Source organism: Barbus barbus (assembly GCF_936440315.1).
Source record: "Barbus barbus genome assembly, chromosome: 50".
Taxonomy (NCBI): domain Eukaryota; kingdom Metazoa; phylum Chordata; class Actinopteri; order Cypriniformes; family Cyprinidae; genus Barbus; species Barbus barbus.
Window position 1 is genome coordinate 6331454 of NC_136728.1, and position 21390 is coordinate 6352843.

The 21390-nt window shown below is 40.5% G+C and overlaps 1 protein-coding gene across 3 annotated transcripts in view; it reads right to left on the reverse strand.

Moving 5' to 3' along the window:
• Positions 1 to 2305: 2305 nt before the first annotated feature.
• The window catches only part of znf469 (zinc finger protein 469), a 111854-nt gene continuing 92769 nt past the window's right edge, over positions 2306 to 21390 (reverse strand). For all 3 annotated transcript variants that reach the window (XM_079414681.1, XM_079414680.1, XM_079414682.1), the window contains exon 3: positions 2306 to 14968. In XM_079414681.1, coding sequence (XP_079270807.1) covers positions 3426 to 14777 — 11352 coding nt within the window. In that variant the 5' untranslated portion in view covers positions 14778 to 14968 and the 3' untranslated portion in view covers positions 2306 to 3425. The remainder of the gene's footprint in view (positions 14969 to 21390) is intronic.

The window sequence follows — 21390 nt, forward strand, 5'->3', positions numbered from 1 at the left end:
CTCCTGCTGTCGCTCTCCATCTCTGACATCGGGGCAATGTGATGGAATTCCCAGTAATTTTCCATCAGTGACAAAAGCTGTGAGTGGCACTATACGCTGCTGAATGGGGACTGGGGGTTGCTGGGATTGAAAGGTGAGATTGAAGATGGCCTCTGTTCCCTTTAGACTCCATGTCATTACCGCTGACCAGTCGCCCATTTCTATCTGGCCCTGATCTTCAGCCCTCTGCGAGTGGCAGTATGGCGAAACGATGCTATTTTCAGGGCCAGCCACAGTGATAATGTCACTCCACTTCAAAGAGCAGAGCTGTCCTGTCTCCCAGGAGATTTTGCTCTAAGATGAAATGATCAGAACAGCCCTGACAAGAAGCCGTACAATTATTGCGTGGCACCAACAAACAGCTCTGAGAGAAAACGCAATGAAAAGTTTTCTTTTTCGTGAGTGATTGACAGTCAATAATGCAAATCAGCCGCCCTGACCGTTTGCCACAATTTTTTTTCCTGCATATAAATTCATTCATTAGCATTTGGTTACTGTATTTTAATGAGCACCTTGCATTGTGGTCAAATTTGCTTGGAATAATTGAACTAATCACAGTTTGCATAATTAAATTAACATTTAATCATGAGTTTCACAGCATATTTAGTTAAAACCAAAAGAGTAATCAGTGGCAATTACATGATTCATGGCTACAGAAGCTTTTTGTGTGTGTGTGTGTGTGTATCACATACTGTGACATTTGTATTAATTGATTAATGCATTAGACCTCAGAAATGTAGCTGTCTTGGAAATGCCTCGCTCTTGACGCCTACTGTGACATTATGATAGCTGAGATCATAATATCAATTTCACACTATAAGATCTGTCTTTCTGCCTGCTTAGCTTTGTCATCTCCTTTTCAAAGTTATCAATCTTTTTCCTTCCTCTCTCTTTCTTCTACCAGGTGCCTCCAATATGGGCCCCTACATCTTTTTTGAAAGCCAGGGACTTCCCTCACTGCTGTGCTCCTATACTGCTGTTGTGTCTTATGGCTTTTTATTCCTATGTGAAGGTGAATAAGGCTCATGTAGGGATACAAGCCACTAAACACACAGTGACGAATCGGCTTGAAATGACTGTCTGTGTTAGCCCTTGTCTGAGCAGCAAATAAGTAACGGTAATCAAACAGCCAAACTTTATTTCCCATTGTTTGCGATTTTCATAACCAGTAGAAGCTCTCGTTTGGGTAATTATTGTGCTGTTGTGTGTGAATGATTATGGAATGATGTGCCATTGTTTTGGAGCAGAGGCGTTACTGTTTACAAAAAAAATTATTCGTGACAAAATTCTCATTAGAACATAGTTTGGCATTAATGGAGGGAAAACGTCTCAAAATAAATTAATAGCTTTATATTGTGAAAGCTCTCAAATGAATGTATGAATATAGTGGAGTTCAAAAGTCAAAGACCGTACTGAAAAAATTGTAAATTTGAGTAATTACTAAAAATTTGTAAAATTTTAGAATTTGAATTTAAACACTTTTTTTTTTAAAAAATAACAAACTAGGATTAGGATTTTGAGAAAATTTAAAAACTCTAAAATGGAGTGAAAAATTGAGTGAAATTTCTAGGTCGCTAATCAAAAAAGCAAATTCGTGACATTTGAGCACTTCAAAATTTTCTATTGGAACATTCTCAAATCAAAGGCTATTGGCTATAACATGATCATCTGGTATTACACAACAGACATACACAACAGGTCATATCAGCTTGAGTTCAGCTGTCATTAAAGAAAAAGGGGAAAAACCCAAATACTTAGAAATTCAATGTTAAATCAGCTGTTCACTCTAATTGTTATACTTATGGTATTTAGAATAAAAAAGAGAAAAATGCAAAATATAAGCATTTTTAAGTATTGGTCTTCATTTTAGACTCCACTGTATGCGTTTATATTTATTACACTATATTTTTTTGCAAGACTACACGTCTTATTTCTGCTCAAAGCTGTCATTCTCTCTGCTAAAACAGGTTGTCAACTCTTGATGGCTCTATGATCTTCACCTATTCATTTTGATGTCAGTTTAAATTGATCATTAAATGTGAATTCAAAGGACACGGTGCAGTTCTTGCCTGATTAAAACAAAGCCGTACTCTCCATTTCTTATCACATGCTGCACACAGTTCATTCTTTCGCATTGTATTTTGAGAAATTTCTCTCAGGATTAAACACTGTAAGCAATTATAAGCACATATTTCATGCTGTGGAGCTGTCAAATTGAAACAAAGGAAACCATCAGAGAAGACAAAGACACAAAAGACTTAATGCAAATATTTTTTTTAATAACTAAGTTTATATGATGCACTTTGTGATCCACTCATAAGCCTTCAGTAAGCTTTGTATTTTCCTTTCCTTTTTCTCTTCATCTTTTGCACATTATTAAAATAGAACTTTGACATTATGCATTGCACTGGAAAAGATCAACCTACAATATTATACAATATAAGATACATATAAACATGACAAAAGCACCTTTTGTTCTAGTAAATAATAATTAAAGAACTGGGGGACATTATAGATGATCATGTGTGGGGTTTGTGTATTGTAACATCAGTGCATGGGAAGAATTCCTAAGGGCTTCATGCGCAATAATAGCACCTGAGTTCATATTATAGATAAAATGAAACTAAATTCAGCTTTGGAAAAGGCGTTTTCCTTGCCCTCCTCTGAACACATCAAATTAAGACACAAACGAACCCTTTCTGTTTGGTTTATCTTACACAGTATTTTTGTGTCATTTACTCTAAAACTGTTGAGTACCAGCAATGATAATTGTAACTGCTACATGTTCCCTTCAGTTATAAGACATTGTGTTCACATTACACAAATAATAATAATAATAAAATAGCACCAATTGGTTATGATACAAAAGCTAATACTAATGAGTGTCTTCGCAATACAGTAAAGTAAATGAGTACGAAGGAGTAATTCTCTGAAGCATATACAATAGGCACATTGACATGATCCAGACTTAGGATGTCTTTTGGTCCTGTTGCTAGGAAAACATCTAAGAACATGTAATGTAAAAGTGTCATGCATTATTTGGAACTCAAATATTCTCAGTTCATTTTCAAGTAAACTCTTTTCCGAAAACCTTTATTTGTTGCTGATGAAATACACTCTCTTAGAGATAATGCTCCACTATAAAATAGAGAAAATAAACTCATTTGTAACCAACAAATTCAACCTATATTCATACATTTTGTTGTTGGTCTTCACATATATGTAAATACACATTTACAAGAGGAATGCAATAAAGTGACTAAACAAGGAGTTAAATGATTTCACAGAGGAAGGCCATACAATCCTAGTCTCATGAATAAACTGCCTTAATAACATGCCTAGTGGATCACTTAATTACCTCCTCGTTAATAGCATCCATTTAATCCTTAATTAATAGATTCAGAAGTGTCCTTCCTTAAAGGAATTTTAAAACTAGTTAGTCTTTGGCCAAACAGCTGGCTGAGGAGGTTGTTTTGTGACTCTGCAGTACGATATGAGTGAGTCTCTATGGATCTGACCCCTGGCTTGGACCGTGATTTATTAAATGAGTTGTTCAGGGTGGAGACCCTGGAAGAAGGCGAATGGATGGGTCTCCTAGGAATGCTCTTTTTCCCTTTGCAATCTCCGTTGAAGTGGCGTACAATCTCAACCTTTTTGGGTGAGAACTCTACGGGACCTTTCTTTAGGTGAAGGCCCAGATTGGAAGATCCTATTTTATGCTTGGAGATTATTTTGTTGCTGACTGTGTCATCCTTTACTGATGTAAGCACTGGATAGTCATTGGGAAGATCGGTTTTCCTTTGCCCATCGATATTTTCACACCTGCTAGGCCTGAACTTCTTTTTGACTCTTGGGTCAATGCCCAGATTTTCCCTTGCAGTCGGAGATGGTGTTCTTTGAGAGCTGTGAGGTGTCTTAAATTCTTTCCTCTTCTTTTGTTGTTTGGTTGAGTCCTTATCTTCACATGTATTAGAGCTGTTGGTGTGATGTGCAGAATCAGTGGTACTAAGGCACCTTGGGTTATTTTCAAGACTTTGTTTCAAAGTTTCCTCAGATTTGACTGTAGTTATGTGCCTAGCCTGGCCAGTAATCGGCTGTTCACTGTCATGAGTGTGAACATCTTGTTTATTCTCATTTCTGTTGGAGAATAAAGTCTCAATTGTTTGAACCTGCTTCAAGTAGCTTGTCTCGTTTGAAGACTGCTTCACAGATGAGAGTTCAAAGTCATTGCAAGATGAGAGTCCTTGCATGTCTTGCTTTGGTAAACTTATATCTGTTTGACTGCATACTTGAATGGTGCATACACTTGAGTCTGTTTTTTCCTCTTGTTCACTTGCATTTTCAAGGCTTTCTGAAGAGTTCTTCTCCACCCCATCTTCATTTTGTCTGGAAATGCTTGCAATGTTAACTTCTGAATCTAGCAATGTTGTTGGAATTGTGCAACAGTCATCTTCTATTTTAACGTCACAAATCTCTGTCAGGGCTTCTTTGTCAGTTGCACTGTCTTCCCTGGGCTCATCCGTTTGGATTTCATGAGATGGAGAAGAGCTTTCATCCTCTTCCTTCAGCTCTGTTGAAAGACTCCGTTCTGCTGTATCAGTTTGCACTGTACACTCTATAATGTCCTTGGCAATTTCAGGGAAGTCCTCAGCTACATCTTCAATTTTCACACTGGTATTGTTTGTTTCAGTAGAATGGTCCTCTGTACTATTCTGTGCAGTGTCATCTATGATTGGCAACACTGATTTGATGCCTTGCACGTGTGATGCTGTGATGTCCAAGCTGCTCTCCGCTAACTTCCTTTTCTTGCTTGGTGGCATATCAGATATATCATCTTTTGAATTAAAAGGCTTGCAAGGTCTCATTACTCCCCTGAATTTGAAAATCTTGTTCCCTCCAGCAAGGTGCTTCTCCATGTGACGATCAAACTGTTCCTTTTTGGAAAACGTGTAGTTGCAGGTACTGCAGATGAAGGACTTCTTAATTACATGCATGACATCGGCACAGAGTTCACAAGTATAGAGTGTGGTATGCTTTGAGTCTGGCTCATCTGTCTCCTCATGTTCACTTTTAAGGTGGTCTTTAAGCTCCTTTGCCTCTTGGTAGGACACTGGACATTTGTGACAAAGAAAAATCTTTTGCAAGCTGTGAACAACTAAGTGACGCTGGAGCTTAAAGGGCTTTGGAAACTGCTTGCCACAGTGGTGACAGTCCCTTGAAGGGTCTTTGCAATTAGGATGCATCTCAGCATTTTTGGTAGGCGTCTCTGCTTTAGGTAGAACCTCAAGCGTTGTCACTGCACAGTGTTTACTTCCTCCCCCAATACTCGTTTTAGTCTTCAGACTTATGGAATCAAACTCCTCTGGAACCTTCAACTCTTGTCCATTAACATCTAAAGATGTTCTTCTCTCTTCCTTAGATGATGATTTAAGATTGTCTCCTTTTGTAGCTCTGCTGGGTCGATGCTGCATTATTGAAGATATGAAGTTCTTCACAGCATTTTCCTGCATGAAACACCCAGGCATGTCCAAGAGGGAGCTCTGAGACTGGCCTCTTCGTGCAAACTGTGTGGCATGCTCACGCAAATGTTCATTGTACATCCAGACATCTGAAATTTCTTTCAAGCACATGCCACAAGTCCAAACACCTGCTTTGTTTTTGGCGTGTTTCTCCCTGAGATGGTCCCTAAGTTGTTCTCGTGAGCTAAACTTGCGCTGGACACACATATAGCAAGTTGGAGGAGGTGATGGATTATGAGAGAGCTTGTGGAAGTCGAGCTCACCTAAGGTGAGAAACCATGTGAAACACACTTTGCATTTGTACTGCTTATCTTTAGGTTTAAGTCCAGGTTCAATGCGTTTCCTACACTTCCGCTCCACAGGCTTTTTGCAAGGTCTTTCGGGGTCTTTCAGTTCTGTGCTTGCAATGGTCTTAACCAAAGACATATCTCTCTCAGGCTCAAAAAATGGTACAGGAATCTGAATTGTAGTGTTAAGGTTAGATATCTCAGTGCTTGGCGAACAAGAGGCATTATCTGGAACACAGACCACTTGGAGAGGGCAGGCTGTGGCAGGAACCTCTGGTTTACAATCTTCCTGAGGAACTGTGTTCTCTGACACAATGCAATCATGCAACTCATCCTGATGCTCTAAGGGTTGTCTGATTGTGCCCTCTTTTTCACATAAGAATTCTTTTATGCCAGTTTCTACATTTTCCTCATAACCAACCTGGTTATCCATTAGGTCTTCTTTTGATTGACATACGTTCTCCATAGAACCATTGACTACGCTTTTGGGGATCATCTCAATGGTTTCATATTCACAAGGGTCATTCATGTCACTGGTAATCTTGTGCCCCATCTTGTTTTCTTTAGACTCCTCATACTTATCAATAAAGGCACCAGTGTGAGGGCAGTCTAAAATTAAACAGGACAGTTGTTTTTGCTTTTTGTTGCTTTTACCATAGACCCTTGCACATTTCTTTCTTTTCCTGTCATCATTTCTTGGGAATAATTGAGAAAAAGTGCTTTCGTCATCAAAGAAAGCCTTGAGATCAGGCGCTATTCCTAAAGTTTCAGTAAATGCATGACTGTCTTCTGCGAGAGAACAGGTGTTCTCACGCTTGATATCCACAGAAGAATCCCCAAGTGAATAGTGGATATCTTCTGTCTGAACATAATTTGGCTTAATAGCGCAATATTTTGTCACAACATCGTCAATGTCATATGTGTCTCCTTCCTTATGCAATATAGAATGTCCTATGGAAGAAGTTGTTTCTTCCATTTGCTCTTCACTGCTGTTGGTTACTACCATGCTCTTCTGTTCCTCCCTCACACTGACTTCATGAAAGCTGTGACTGCTATTTGGGACCTGTTTTTCAGGTGACTTAGGACCGTTTTGTTGTACCATTGAGGGAAAATCTGGAGAGATAGCCTGCAATATATCTGTTTTAAGAGTACTGAGTATTCCATCTGAGAAGGTGTCTTGCTTTATCAGTTTTGGAGCAAACATTTCACTGCTCATGTCCACAGTGGTGTTACTGTTATTTGCTTTTTCATTTAGAGAAGTTCTCTGATCAATATCACAACTTCCTGGGATCTTTGACACATCAGAATGCCTTGCAATACCTTGAAAACTCAAATGTGTATTTACTTGCTGTTCTTGTCCATCTGAGATTTCACTTCTGTTTCGATGTGAAAGAACTGCTGGACTTAAAACATCCATGCTACCTTTCAGTGATTTTTCCGTTGGGTGTGGCATTAAAACGGGGATGAACATTTGACTGCTCATATTTAGATTTTCAATGGGAGAAATTCCTTCAGTCTTTACTACATGCTTCATGGCTTTATGTCTTTTAAGTCCAGGTTGTGTACGAAAGAACATTGCACATATTTCACACTGAAATTTTCCTTGAACTGCATTCTGTGTACCACCCTTTTTCTGTGATGTTTTTGTCTCATTTGACTTTAAACTTGGTCCTTCATTTTGGACAGATGTGAATGTTAGACCCATGGATGCTGCTTTTGCACATTGTATCAGAGGTTTAGGTTTCTCCTTAACATCCGACATTGTTGACCACTGCATTGCATCATTCTCATTGGTGATCATCTGGTGGTCCAGTTTTTCAGAATCTGCTCTCTTGTGAAATTTGATGTGCAGATCCATGTAATCAACAGTTTCAGGTGGAAGGTGACTACCATCCCTGTCAGTTTGGTCAGGTTTTGAGACTTGTTCAGAGTCAATTGTACTGCCTTCCTCAACATAATTACTGCAGGAAGCTGAGACACTTGAATATTTGATATTGTTTTGTTTGTTGTTTATAGAGGTTTCAAGTATATCAAGTCCAGTCAGATGGCCCTGAATATTTGACTCTTGTTCATTTGCATTATATGTTGGGCTGGATGACAATGGTTTATCAAGAGAGAAAGCACAGGCATTGAGAATGTAACTGTCTGTAGAGTTTGATTTTACATCAGGCTGGTCAGTTCCTTTGTTTGGACATTTAGAGGTGAAGCTGTATTCACTGAAACATGTTTCGCTGTAATTCAGGGGGCTGAGTTTCAAATCATACAGTGCACCTGTATCTTGAGAGTTATCCAGTGCCCCAGAATGCTCAGAAAAAGGTTGTTTTGAGATTTTGTCCACATCCAACAGTATTACAGGGTTAGACATTTTACTCCCTGTAATTTCTACTAAATCCAGATGGGAATTAAATGAATGATCTAATTCTGTTGTTGCTGGATCAAAAGTATCTGACTTGTCAATATTTATGTGATCTGAGTTATTGTCTTCCAGGGCTGGTCTGGTTTTACTTTGTGCAGGGGTAACTGTGCTTGATAGTGGACCATCATCTCTCAGCTCAGAAGGACTTTGGATAGAGTTGTAAGAAAACTCTGGTGCCTGAGTCAAAATAAGTAGTTGAGGACTCTGCTCAGTGTTCTTTTGTTGATTCTCTTCACATTCTGATTGCACAGAAAACAATGTCATTTCAGGCATGGCTCTCTCCATACTGTCTATACATTCATGTTCATCTTGAACTACACGAAGATGTTTAGGAGAAACCTCCTGTTGTGTATGAATTAATTGTGCATGGGTTGACAAGTGGTCTTCACAATGAGGAGACATGATGTTTGAAATGGGTTGTTGGATGTCTGTATCAGACGGACAGTCTGTTGTCCCACCTGTTGCATGCCCATTGTCTTTAGAAATTAATTCTGGCTTTGCAATTAGAGCTGAATCTTCATCATATTTCTGTATTTTTTCTACACACAGGGTGTTTCCATCTTTTGGTATGGTAGGGGATGCTGAGAAGTGGAATATTTTGGAGAAGTCTGAATTTTGCATTGTATACTTTGAGTCCTTAATATCAAATTGTGTATCACACTCAGCATTCTCAGTTTGGCTGACAGAGGACTCACACTTGTGTTCATATATGGAGACTGAAGACTTCTGTGAATTGATTTCATTTGAGTTCAAACATGTAGTTGGTGGACTCTCAAAGGAACTCTCCGCAAGCTGTTGTTCATTAGCTACTAATTCATCATGAAGAGTGTCATTACTAGTCTCATTTATGCAGACCTTTGTTCTGTTATTTGACCCAGAAATGTCACTGGTTGTCTCTTCAAGTGTAGCGGTGTTTGTGTTAAATGTCTCCACTGAGAGCTTTGTGAGCTCTGCTTTTGTGTTTCTAGATTCTATATGCTCAGACTCATTTTGTTCAGAGTGTTCATTGTCTTGTTTTTCGTGTTCTTCAGGAACCACACTCTCTTGATTAGGAGATGACTGAGGTGATGTAAAACCTGAAGACAAAGAATCTGAGATCACTTCCAAGCTTTTCATCAGATTTTCTGTGTAAATTTCATGCTCAAGCATCTCCTCTGACTTGTCTAAGCAGTCATTCTTCTCTGTTTTGTCCTCTGGATGCATAGGTGAACCATTTTCTGTGTTCAAAACAGTGAGCCCCATGCTGTCCTTTTTATCCAAATGGTCATGTTCTGAATCAGTTGGTGTGTTGATAGTAGAGGAATGTGTTGGTGTATGAAGACCTTGCTGTCCACACATCAATCCAAATGGGAGCGGACTAGACCATGGTAAGTCAGGTTCTGAGAACAGCGCTGATTGTGAGTCTACTGGTCTGGCAATTTGCAGGTTCTCTGAGGAACAGTTCATCTCTAAGCTACTGTCCTCATCTTCACTGTCAGGGTCAAGTCTCAGTGGAGAGAATTTGCTCATGGTTAACTGTTTTGGAAGCTCATTGTCTAATGGTGGAGGGCTGCTGAGTTTGGCTGTTTGAAGCTGACTCTCAAGCTCTGTAACTATCCTTTTTATTTCCAGATCATCAACTGACACGCTACTGTTGAGATTTTGATTGTAGTCCATTAATTTCTCTGGCAAGGGAAATGGGACATGGTTAAAATTGGTTTTATTCTCATTTGAGTCAGAGTCCTCTTTGTACTGAGAAATCTCATCTGGCAGCACAGGAGTAACATCAACCATCAGATTCCAGTCTCTCTGCTCTAAGAATGGTGAGAATGATGACTCAAAAAGTTCCTTCTTATCTGTTGTGGTTTCCAGAGGACTAAAGCTCTCTTTGGCAAGCTGAATATCTGGATAAAGATTGCTCTCAAATCCTCCCACTGAAAGGTCACCAAACATTGATGTTGTGTCAAAAGAAAGGGGTGACTTTATAAGACTCTGATCATGCTCTGAAGGATAGGGAATAAGACATTGCCCATTCTTTTGTGCTGTAGCATCATGGACTTTTGAAGGTGATAAACAGACTCTGTCCACAAGCGAACTGCAGAGAGGTGGGGGGTCAGGGAATGGATCATTTGAGCTTCTGATGGCTTCTTCACTTGATATGCTGTCACTGCTGGCTTTCTCAAAAATAGGTGCTGCCAATTCAGAACTGTTTGTTCTTTTCTTGTGGGATTTACCCTTTGATGTGACAGCATCTTTTTTGAGTTTAAAAACATGGCTAGAATCTCTATTGTTGGTGGTTTCCATTGGACTTGGTGTTATTCCAGACCCTCTTGGTGATGTGATATTTTTGGTGTAATCTTTTTTGGATGGCTCTTCTGTGGTTGCAAGAATTCCTGCTTCAAAACCGAAGTGATCCCCTTTTTCCTCTATTTCTACTCTGGTGGTTTTGAATCTGGCAAGGCTGACAGTACTTTTAGTCATTGTATGCTCTGATGCAGTCTCTTCAGTCTTACAGATAATGCTTGAACATTTTGAAGTAGTGAACCGATCCTTGTGCTCAGTGAGTAGTATCTTATCAGTGCTGTACCTTTTTGTATTTTTTGTAAAGGTCAAAGCCAGTGATGTGCTAGACTCTTTCCGTATCCTTGCTGGCGATTCTTCATACGCATTCTGTTCAAGAGAGTCTTGATCTTTCCTCTGTACTTCTATTCGTTTTTCAGAGTCGGAATCTGTATGATCAGTACTTTTTGGGCTGCCAATGCTATCGCTGCAAATACTTATTGATGTGCTCAGTTCACTGCTTGTGGAAGACCTACTGCTCCGTCTTCTGAGCCTTTGGTGACCAGGGTTGTCTTTCATCAAGGATGGAGAGACATCCAAATCTTTCTTGGGATCAAAGCACTCATTTTTGTTTTGTTTCCATGAGCTTTCCCGGCTCTTGTCAGCACGAATCCTCCCCTTGCACTCCTTAGTGTATGTGTACTTGCAACGAATGCTCTGGCTGAGACGTCCTTGACTGGCTATCTTCACAGGCTCACAGTCATCGTCTGAGTCAGAAACATAATCATACTCCCTGAAAGTAGGGTTCTGCACCGCAGGAGTAACTCTCTCCATCACAAGTGAAAACTGCATGTTTTTGGTGCCCTTCACATGGAGTTTATGCAACTTGTTCTTTTGTTGAACAATTTTGTGAATAAGCTCTTTACTCCAGCTTCCACCACCTATCCTCTTCCTTTTTCCCTCTGTTGGTATTGGTTTCTGAGCTGTTGGACTTTTACTGGCACAGGTAGATGTTGTTTTTACTAATGCTGTGCTACTCTGCAAGCTTTTAAGTCCACATCTTGCAGAAAACTTGCTTGATAGAAGAAACTTAGAACCATAATCATTTTTCTCTTCTATTTGCTCTGACTTTCTTGATTCCCACTCGATTTGTGTGCAGTTTGACTCCTGTGACTGGGACTCTGTTGGAGAGGTTTCTGCTTTAAGGCCTTCCTTTTGTGTCAACTCATGTTGGCTTTCTTTGAAAGCGCTGTCTGTGAGTTTGCTGTCTGAACTAAGGCTGTCTAAGTCTGAGTCAAAAGGATATTTGCTGTGAGCTTGAGATCTCTCGCTGGATGTTGATTCACTGTTTGTTCTACCTTTAAATGTTGTGGAGTCTTTGGTAGTCAAAGTCTGTCTTGATGATGTGCATTTAGTAGTGGTGAGATCATCATCAACAAATGCATCAATAAAGCTGCTATCAATCTCTGCATTGTCTGACTGATAGCCTAGTCCGTTCAAAGCCTCTGTGATAAGGCTATCCAATTTGGGATCTTCCATTTCTAAATCCGGCAGGGGTGCAGATGGTAGCATCAGTTTCATTGGATCATCTTTTATATCTCCTTTGCTTTCATTATCTGGCACTATTTCCCCATTCTTGTTTAGTCCAAGCAGAGACAGATGCAAATCTGAAGAACTCCGGAAAATTGTGTAACTGGATCCAGATGACATGGCTTTTGTGTGGTCTGTCTGAAACTTCCTTATGTCTTCCACTTTTGGCACATCTTTAAAGTCATTTTGTGCAAATGTATGCTGTCCACAGTATTGCTTATGGTCAAGAAAAGAGACAAGATTATTAAAATTCTGATCACATTGCTTGCATGTCAAAAGCACATCCAGTTGGTCAAGGTTTGCTGAGACTAATGATGTGGCGAGTTGGTGGGCAGAATACGGAGGTGGGGGATGGTTTTCTGTTCTGTAGGTCTCCAGACAACCTTTCCCGTTGTCCATGTTGGACTTTGAATGCCTGTTATGTGACATGAAGCTGGCAATGTTCTCTTTGGTTTTTTCTTGTTTATAGTGCAAGCCTCTGGATGCTTCCGAATGGTAGTGATGCTGGTTGGTGTTCATGCTACTAGATGACATCAATGCCTTGTCCTGTTGCTGCTGATAAAACTGAGGGGACAGAACCTTTGGAATTTGGCTGTCATCAGAGTTACTGGTGACAGAGTTTGTGGAGGCTGGGGAGAGTGATGAACATGTACTGCTAGTTGCTTGATTTTGAGTAGGCGAATGTGAAGGAGAGACATATGGAGACACCATCTTCAGCCCTAAGGGTGCTACATGTAATGGAGGGTAGCTACAGTTTCTTGACGATGTCACTGGCACTGAGGGGTTAATACCAAAGTATAATGACTTATTCTTGGCATCACCCACCTGGCCTTGATTTGTATCTACCTTGCTTGTAAAATGACATGGTGGAATTGTATTGCAGCCTTGCTTGACACTGTCCTGCCTTTGGTTTGAGAAGCCCTCATTTGTCTTTTTGTTGATAAAGTTATTAGAATCTTTCTGGTTGCTGTTTTTGTGTGGCTTACTGTCATCTTGCCAGTCTGATGGGCCTATCAAAAAAGTAAGCTGCTGATTGCTCAGTTGCCTGGAGAGATCAATCCTGTTTTGGTTTGGCATGGCAGTTGTGAAGCATATCTGCTGCCAAGGCATACGGCCATTAATGCCGTTTTGTCTCTGTTCTGGTGCTGGTTGGTACTGAAATGGATAAGGCGTAGAGGTCTGGTCTATGAGTGGTGGTGGGAAGGCTTTGTTTGGCCCTTCCCAGGGGTGTGATACCCTGACATGGTGTTTACTTACACTTTTGTCAAGAGGCCCTGGGCTGATGTGAATACCATTATGTGGAGGGCTAATGACATGTATTTGGGAACTGGAACCTTGTGCAATATTCCTAGTATGATGAACACTGCCTTGAATAAGAACTCTCTGGCTGGTGGTACCATTTTTAAGATGGCAGCCTCTCTTGCCCACTACCACGAAGCCTGTGTCCCTGTTGTCTACTGGACTAAAAGAATCAGATTTATCTGAAACGCTCTTACTCTCCTCTGATTGGCAAGTACTCGATGCTGAGCTCTCATCATTGCTGGGAACAGATGACTGTTGTGTCTGCATGTACTGGGGTGGTTTAGGGTGTAACTGGTATGACTGCCTGTCCTGTACCTGGTCATTACCAAACTGTGCATTACTTTGCATGGCCTCATGTCCCTCTGCAGAGGATGGAAAGGAAAAAGAATTATGGTTAGGGGCAAGAGAAATGTCAATGTAATCTTGAGATTGTGTATTTCGATCACAGGGAAAGGAATCGGAGGCTGACTCCTCTAACAAAGGGTATCCGTACTGAAATGGTACAGGCATAAAACTTCCATTGGTCTTGTTCAAGTCCACAAGGTTGTTTGGCTTTTGTGAAGACAGACCAAAACTAGTGCTTCTGAAAGTCCTGTCTGGAGACTGCCATGTGTCCGTTTCACTCAGTTGAAAGTCAGGAAATAAAGTTTCGTTGGCAGGTTGTGTGGTGTTACTCTCGATTGGGCTGGGCTTCTGTTGCGATTGTGGTGGATTCTGGTGAGCAGGTCCTACAGAGGGGGCAGCAACAGCCTGTGAGGTATAGCTTTGGGAAGTAAGGCTAGGCGAACTCTCCTGGAAGCATCTGAACTGTAGTTCTTCCTGCTGCAGTTCAGCCTCTCGCTCTGGAATACTTGGCACATGGAAGCGGTAGCTGCCTGAGACAGGACCCCTGTTGGACTCAATCTTCTTTGGAGGTGAGACTTTCTGCTGGGGATAGGCTATCCCAATTGTGGGATTTGAGCGTGGATTTGTAATACTCAGTCTGTACAACTGCTGCGGGTTGCCACGCTCTCCTCTTCCTGACTTTTTACTCTTGTCTCTATTGCGACTCCTTCCACTAGGTGACTGAGGGCTGTCCTTGCCGCTGGGCCACGTCCTGTTGCTGTTGAATGAATGGTTCTGCAGTGACTTAAAATCAATCTTTCCAGCCTGCTGTGGCCGAATCACAGCCTCACGTTGCTGCGTGTTGTCTCTCTCTTTTTCTGCAAACTTAGCAAAATTGTTCACAGCCTGTGGCTCCAGACTCACACTGTGAAAGTGCTCAGGGGACTTTAAGGTTTTATGCTCCACAGTCCCCTTATCCTGTTTTTTGGACTCATTATTCAGCTCTTTGGCAGCCAAAGGCTGTTTAGTCTCTTCAGTCATGATGCCGGTGTGGCTAGTTTAGCACGCTGGTCCTTATCTGCGCAGGCTGCGACATGGACACATTGTGTTCCAGTCAGAATCAATAGGCCTGCGGTAACAGAAGCTCAAAGCACAGGATTTATTTTTATTTTCTCTCTTCCTTATCTTTTCATTTCCCTGATGATGGAATATTCATCTGTCGTCTTGATGTTCTGAAAATAGAAGAGAGGATAATAAAATGTCAGTTTTCACTTTAGATAATATTACATTTATTTACATAAAAAAATGAAAATATGTTATACTACTCCGTCATTATGAATAAATTGTAATTACACATAAAAGCAATCGCTCGGGTGGTAAAAGGTTTTTTGTAGCACTGGAAAAGACCAAGCAATTCCACTTCTCACCTGAAGAGGGCAGAATTGCATCAGTTATTGCACACAGTGCATTCATTCACATAAATCAACAAGAATGGCAAATTAAAGCATGCAAATGTACACAAAATATACCATACTACATACTATGACATAAATCTCAGTGAAAAGACACGTAATTGTGTATGACCCTCTTTGGGTGCTCCAGACATTGCTTATATTCAGGTTCACTTTGGCTAAGAGTGTTTTGGCTGTGGCCAGACTATAAGCAGCTGAGAGTTTGGCAGTAACGTGTTATTTCTCTGCTTGGAAAATCTATGTATACAGCGCCTTTCAAGAGCATGCGTTGAGCAGCTGACTCTAAAAAAAAAAAAAGAAAAAGAAAAAAGTTATTTGTCCATAGAGATTATTAGTGCTTTTTGCTTTAAGGGCATTTGGGGTTGGAGACAATCACAGGTCAATACTTGCCTCTCATTCTCTCACTTGCATATCCACAAGAGTAAAAGCAGTGGGGTAAAATGTACAGATGTGACCTACAAAACTCTGTTTTCTCCTAGAGGCAACAAATTCTGGACCAAAACCCACAACCTTATCACGTGAATTATTCTTCCCTGTGGCACACATGACCCGGCATCCATAATGGTATGGTACAGGAGCGAAATTAAAGAGCACTAACAATACATCTGCGTCATATGGCCAAGTGGGAAATGTCGGTCAAGCTACTTTTCCCTCCCTCACTTTCACTTATCACCCTAACCTCACATCTCATTCATACCTCCCAGAAATAAGTGCACTGCTGTATATAATTCTGAAATGGGTTGTACTGCAACTTGTGTAAGACAAAAGACTCTGTAATCCATCTTGACAACTATTTACTTCCATCTTAGATGCCAATACATTACTTTTGCCCTCTCACAGATTTCTTCCACAATCACTGTTTTTCCTGTCATATTTAATATGCTTTATATATGCAGTGCAATTAACTCGTTTCATTGACAAGGCCACAGGCTACAGCGCTGGGCTCATCTTTTGATAAAATAGTAAGGTATGAGAGCTCTGCTATGACTCGTTTTAAAACATGTGAACTACGCATTAGATTTCTTTTGAAGCAATTCGGGGCATTTTGACACGTTGAGTGTACAGTGAGTATTTCACTGGTAAAGTATGACAGCATGACTGATAAGGGTGTGGCTCAACATACCTGGCCTAGAACAAACCCCTGAAGCACTCAGTAAAAAAAAAAAAAAAAAAAAATACACACATTGTACCCTATGAGTCACTCAGATCTTAGTAAACTATTGGCAGAGAAGCCTGAAAATAATAGACCATGTAAATCAGTCTATCTGCACTGTTTCACCCCTGAGAAAGGGCCTTTGGAGATGGTTGCTCTTGCCCAAGCATATCACTTTTTGCCAATTCATAAATAAGCCCATTTAAGAATACTGAAGAGAGTAAAAGATTGAAACTTCCATATTAGAGGCAGCTGCAAATAAAAACTATAGCTGTGACTATTTTGCCTGCTTTAGAACTGTTCTTACCTCCGGCTACAGAAGGCCTGAGGCTTAATAGCTCAGATTTAACATACCTATTCATTTTTGTTGCTTGAAGAAAGGATTAACATCCATCTTAATATTTCAAGCAGTAACAACTGAACCCAAGGTTGATTTCGGAAGGAATTTAAGACTCTACTAAATTCTTCCTTTACAAATCCTATCTGATCATTTCTAAACTCTAAATATGGAAAATCTTGTAACAGATGTGTCTTGTGACAGTGACTAGTGCATCAAGTTAATGTCCTGCAATGTTAAAAAAAAAAGCACAACAGTTGAAAATCTCAGATTTGAACTATTCCTACTTCAAAGGTGCTGTTACACTGAACGGCTATATTTTTTTCTTCTCAAAGGCTATCTTATCTATCCCGTCGTCCACCTGGCCCTGGTATTTAGCAGGTTGGTCTGGAGTCCGAGCCCTGCCTGGGTTTGGATCTGACTGTGAAAAGTCACATCCCCCCTCCAGCTCCTGTTATAGTCAAAGCTGGAGTGTCTGTTCGTTTCCCTGCAGCCTACAGGATGACTCAACTCCACTCGACTGCTGGGAGCACCCTACAGAGGAGAAGCTTGATCTGGCCGGGAGCCATACATCACATCTCCCTCTGTGTTTGCCCAGGCTAGCCAGGCCCCTGGAACACAGAAGGGAACACAAGCCAGGCCCCTGGCCACAGAAGGGAACACAAGCTGACTGTGACAACAAAGACTGCAGTTGCGGGACTCACAGGGGCCTACTAGAAGTATCACCAAAGCCAGAGCTGTCAGCATACAAAGAACGCAGGGTCATTTATATCCTCTCAACTGTCAGCTTGACTTCTCCACTCTATCTCTACTCTTCCTGTAGCCAGTCCTCGCCACACGCAGACCATGAATTTAATGCCCTTATCCATCCATACACTATTTAAAGTGCATATCTGGTGAAACGTTAGCTCTCTGGTAAGCCAACTTTTTTTTTCACTCATGAAAGATGAAAGTTTATGAGAACTTAGCCAGGAAATAAAGAGTGCCCTTCGCACATAGCGTTGCAAAGTATGACTTGATATCAAATCCCGTGAGAGTAGTCTGAAAATGGCTCCATAAAACAGCATTTTAGGCAGTTTTATAAGTCAATTAAAGCAAACTTGTGTATTCCACAGACCGGGTGTCAAATCAGCCTGCCCACACACTACCAAAAGCTCCATATGGTTGTACCACACATGCACCCACTCGAAGGCGGAGAGAAAGATCAGTTTGTTTGTACGTCAAATCGTATACATAAACATCTTTTGCACGTGAACACAATGTCAGATGCTAATTATCTGGTGCGTCTCCTTATCACATTTATCCTGCTGTTTAAAAACTTAATTTCCTGAGATATATTCCACGCAGGATGTACTGTATGTGGTCTGAATCACAATGAAAACACACCATTTAACACCTCTGAGAAACTATCCTGTCAGATATCATCTCCAATTAAACCTCCATTAGTCCTCTTCTGTCTCTTTCCCTTGGCAATCCTTCTATTTATTACAGCATATGGAACCTAAGCAATTACCTGTCCATTACTTGGGCGTAAATTAATTATAAATCGTCTTTATAACCTTGAGGTGTGAACTCTTGGGGTCTGAAATGATTTGTTTGTTACTAATGGTGCTGATTTTACTCCTGTGTGTGTCACTTAGACTAAATTCTGATAAATGTACACATGATTCACGCCTGACACAGCGCACCCTGATTTCCCAGCCAGCTTAAGAACAATATGTTACAGGAAGCCAAAACTATCATTTCTTTTCCACTAAGAAGGAAAACATTGGCATTAGCAAAAGCCTTACACACAATACAGAGAAGCGGACATGTTAAACAAGAAACCTATAGTGACCGTGTCCATATTTTATACTGTCACACTTGCACACTGTAGATTTATTTCTACCTCCACACAGAGGCTCTGTTCCAAAATGCTCTACAAAGGTACCAAAACCGTGCATCATACTCAGCATAAATAGTGCTATTCACATGAAACACAGACTTGACAGTCTAATGTTGATTTAAGTAGTCTAATCCATTTCAGGATTGAGTTAATCAACATTTCCTTGTTCCACTGCATTCTGCAATGTATTATGAGATAACTTTTTTACTGAAGGATACATATGAATTTGGCCAGGTTGTGGAATCTGCCTATCTTTTGAAACAGCCTTTGCATGCTAAATTAAAACGCTGCCTGTGTAGGTATGTCCTTTATTTTGGATCAGAGCCATAAACTCTTATAAATATGTATTTGCCGTTTACAGGATGCTCTACAGGGGTTCAGCTGGCATTTGTAGGAATGGTGAGCAGGCTTCCAGACAAAGTTCCATAAACAAAGAAGGGTCCATCTGGGATAGCGCTGCTCAAGACAGCACATCCTCTAGAATCCTGCACCTTTAAACACAAAGGCTCCTTGTATCTCCCTGTAAGCCAATAAGGAGTGTTGGGTGGCCTCCCTGACACTGTCGGCCTTTTCCAGATGCTCACTGTGGCAAAAGATCTCCTCAATGAGAAGAGAAGGGGAGAGACAAAGACAACAGAAAGAGAATCTGAAAGGTTGGGAGGATTATGACAGACCCTCATGGGATGATGGGACTGCCTCTCATCTCACAGGTAGCAGCTAAATCGCTTTAAGTCTGCACTGCACGCACCAAAAACACAACAACTGGCTGAAGGATTGCCAGCGTTTACGCCCACACAGCTGGTTCTCTGCCAGAGAATGGGACTATTAGCCAGACCGACCTTCAAAAGAATCAGCTCTCTTTATATTGTTTTTTTTTAAAACATCCATTATTTAAGCAATTTGCCTGAGTTTTTAGTCGCAGACTAAAGTCAACAATGAGCGGCTGCACTTTTCAGTATCCTGCAAGCATTCTAGTGTGAATTAACCAGTATAATTCTTCATGACACTTAAAAATAACTCTCATTTACTAAAATTGATGTGTTTGATATGCAGATAATAAAGAACTTTAATAGTAGCTTGGAAAGTAAACACAGCTGCAGTAGCTCGCAAACCCATTTATTTTTAGCTTTTGCCATGCACGATAGCTAACGGGTACCAGAAGAACGTAAATCAGATTTTGTCCCTCTGTCAGGAAGTTTTTTTGTTTTGTTTTTTAAAAAAAGGTTACATTTCGGGATGCTATGAGATTACTGATAGTTGCGCTAGATGGTTACCTCATAACCATCCTTTCCAGAAATGTGCTGAGCAGTGTGGAGAAGAATTTTAGATAGAGGTAGGAAGCATTCATGCGTTTCTGTCTCATGGGGGTAGACCAGAGCATAATACCAAACCTTTCCTTTCCAACCCCAGACCAGACCATTTTTACTATGTAATTTCTGACTCAGTCTATTTCCATATTCCTAACCACAGCATTCCATAAACATGATGGAATATTTGTTTCAGGCAGTTTAAAAAGAGATTTTCACCATTTTTTGACCATTTCCCGAAGCCCTACAAGGATATGGAACATTACTCATGAGTCGTGTAGCGAGCGAGGGAGGAAAATGTCTTACGTTAACAATAGATGGTTAAACTAATGGGACATTAATAAGTTGAGAAGAGGGTCAGACTCCTAGTCCCGTTATGAACCTGTTGACCTTGAGCATTATTAGCACTAATTAAGTCCTTTTAAAATATCAGTCTCCAGTGCTCTTTCCTCTTCCAGGCCGGAGGATTTTGTCACTGTTCTGAATCAGCTCTATTTTATTAACCGTAAAATGAACTTCATCAAGGACGAAAGGAGAAAGTGATACATGATCGCCGCTAATGACCAAAATGTCCCCAAATGCTCTGAACTGAATACAATAACTTCAGTCACTTTGCGAAGGTACTGTACAAAGACTTCCATCTGCGCCCGGCATGAGATTATATTTATTCATTAATCTGTTACAGCTATTTCATTCATATATGTACATTCTCCACCTCTTCAACTCCACTTCTTAATAGACCTCTGTTTTCAGAGGAAATTCTCTTAATAGTTGATCATTTATTACGCTGAAACCCTTTTCAAATAAAGCTAAAATCAGACTTATCTATTGTGATGATTGGCTTTTAGCCTAAGAGCTTGCATAAAGAGAGAGACAGAGAGAGATTGAGGTAAAACACTGGCCAGTGGACCTGATTCTAGAAGCCTGGCTCAAGCCAAAGATAAGTGAGTTCTAGAAGTTTGGCAATGAGTGCCGTTTACTTCCACTTTTCTTTCATATCCTCTCAGCAGCTCTCAAAGACAGAGGACAGCCCAGCACCACATGAGCTAAACTCCCTTATTCTTCGGCTCAATGCCCGTATCAACTAAAACGCTGTATGTTCAACTGACGTTGAGGTTCAGTTAGGGCCAAACAGAGGGAGAGTGGCAGGGCAGATCACTCAGCACCTAACAGGGGAATTACCGTTGCCCAAACAAAATCGCGATTATAATCAGTCACATTACATCACTTTAAAGTTTTTTTTTTTTTCTTTTTAAATTTAACTTTATATGGGCTTTTCCCTCTTTATTGGATGCGTGCCATTAGGCAAGAGTAGAGGAAGGGGTTGGGATGTCACAGGTCAGGTTTCATTAACCTGTATATTCCACATGAATACCACAGGTCAACACATCAAGAGAACATCTACACTACGGCTTAAATAGATTTTTTAGAGTTTAGTCTTATAACGACCATAAAGAAAATGAAGGAAATGTTGTTTCTTTGTGGTTGCTAAGGTAATCA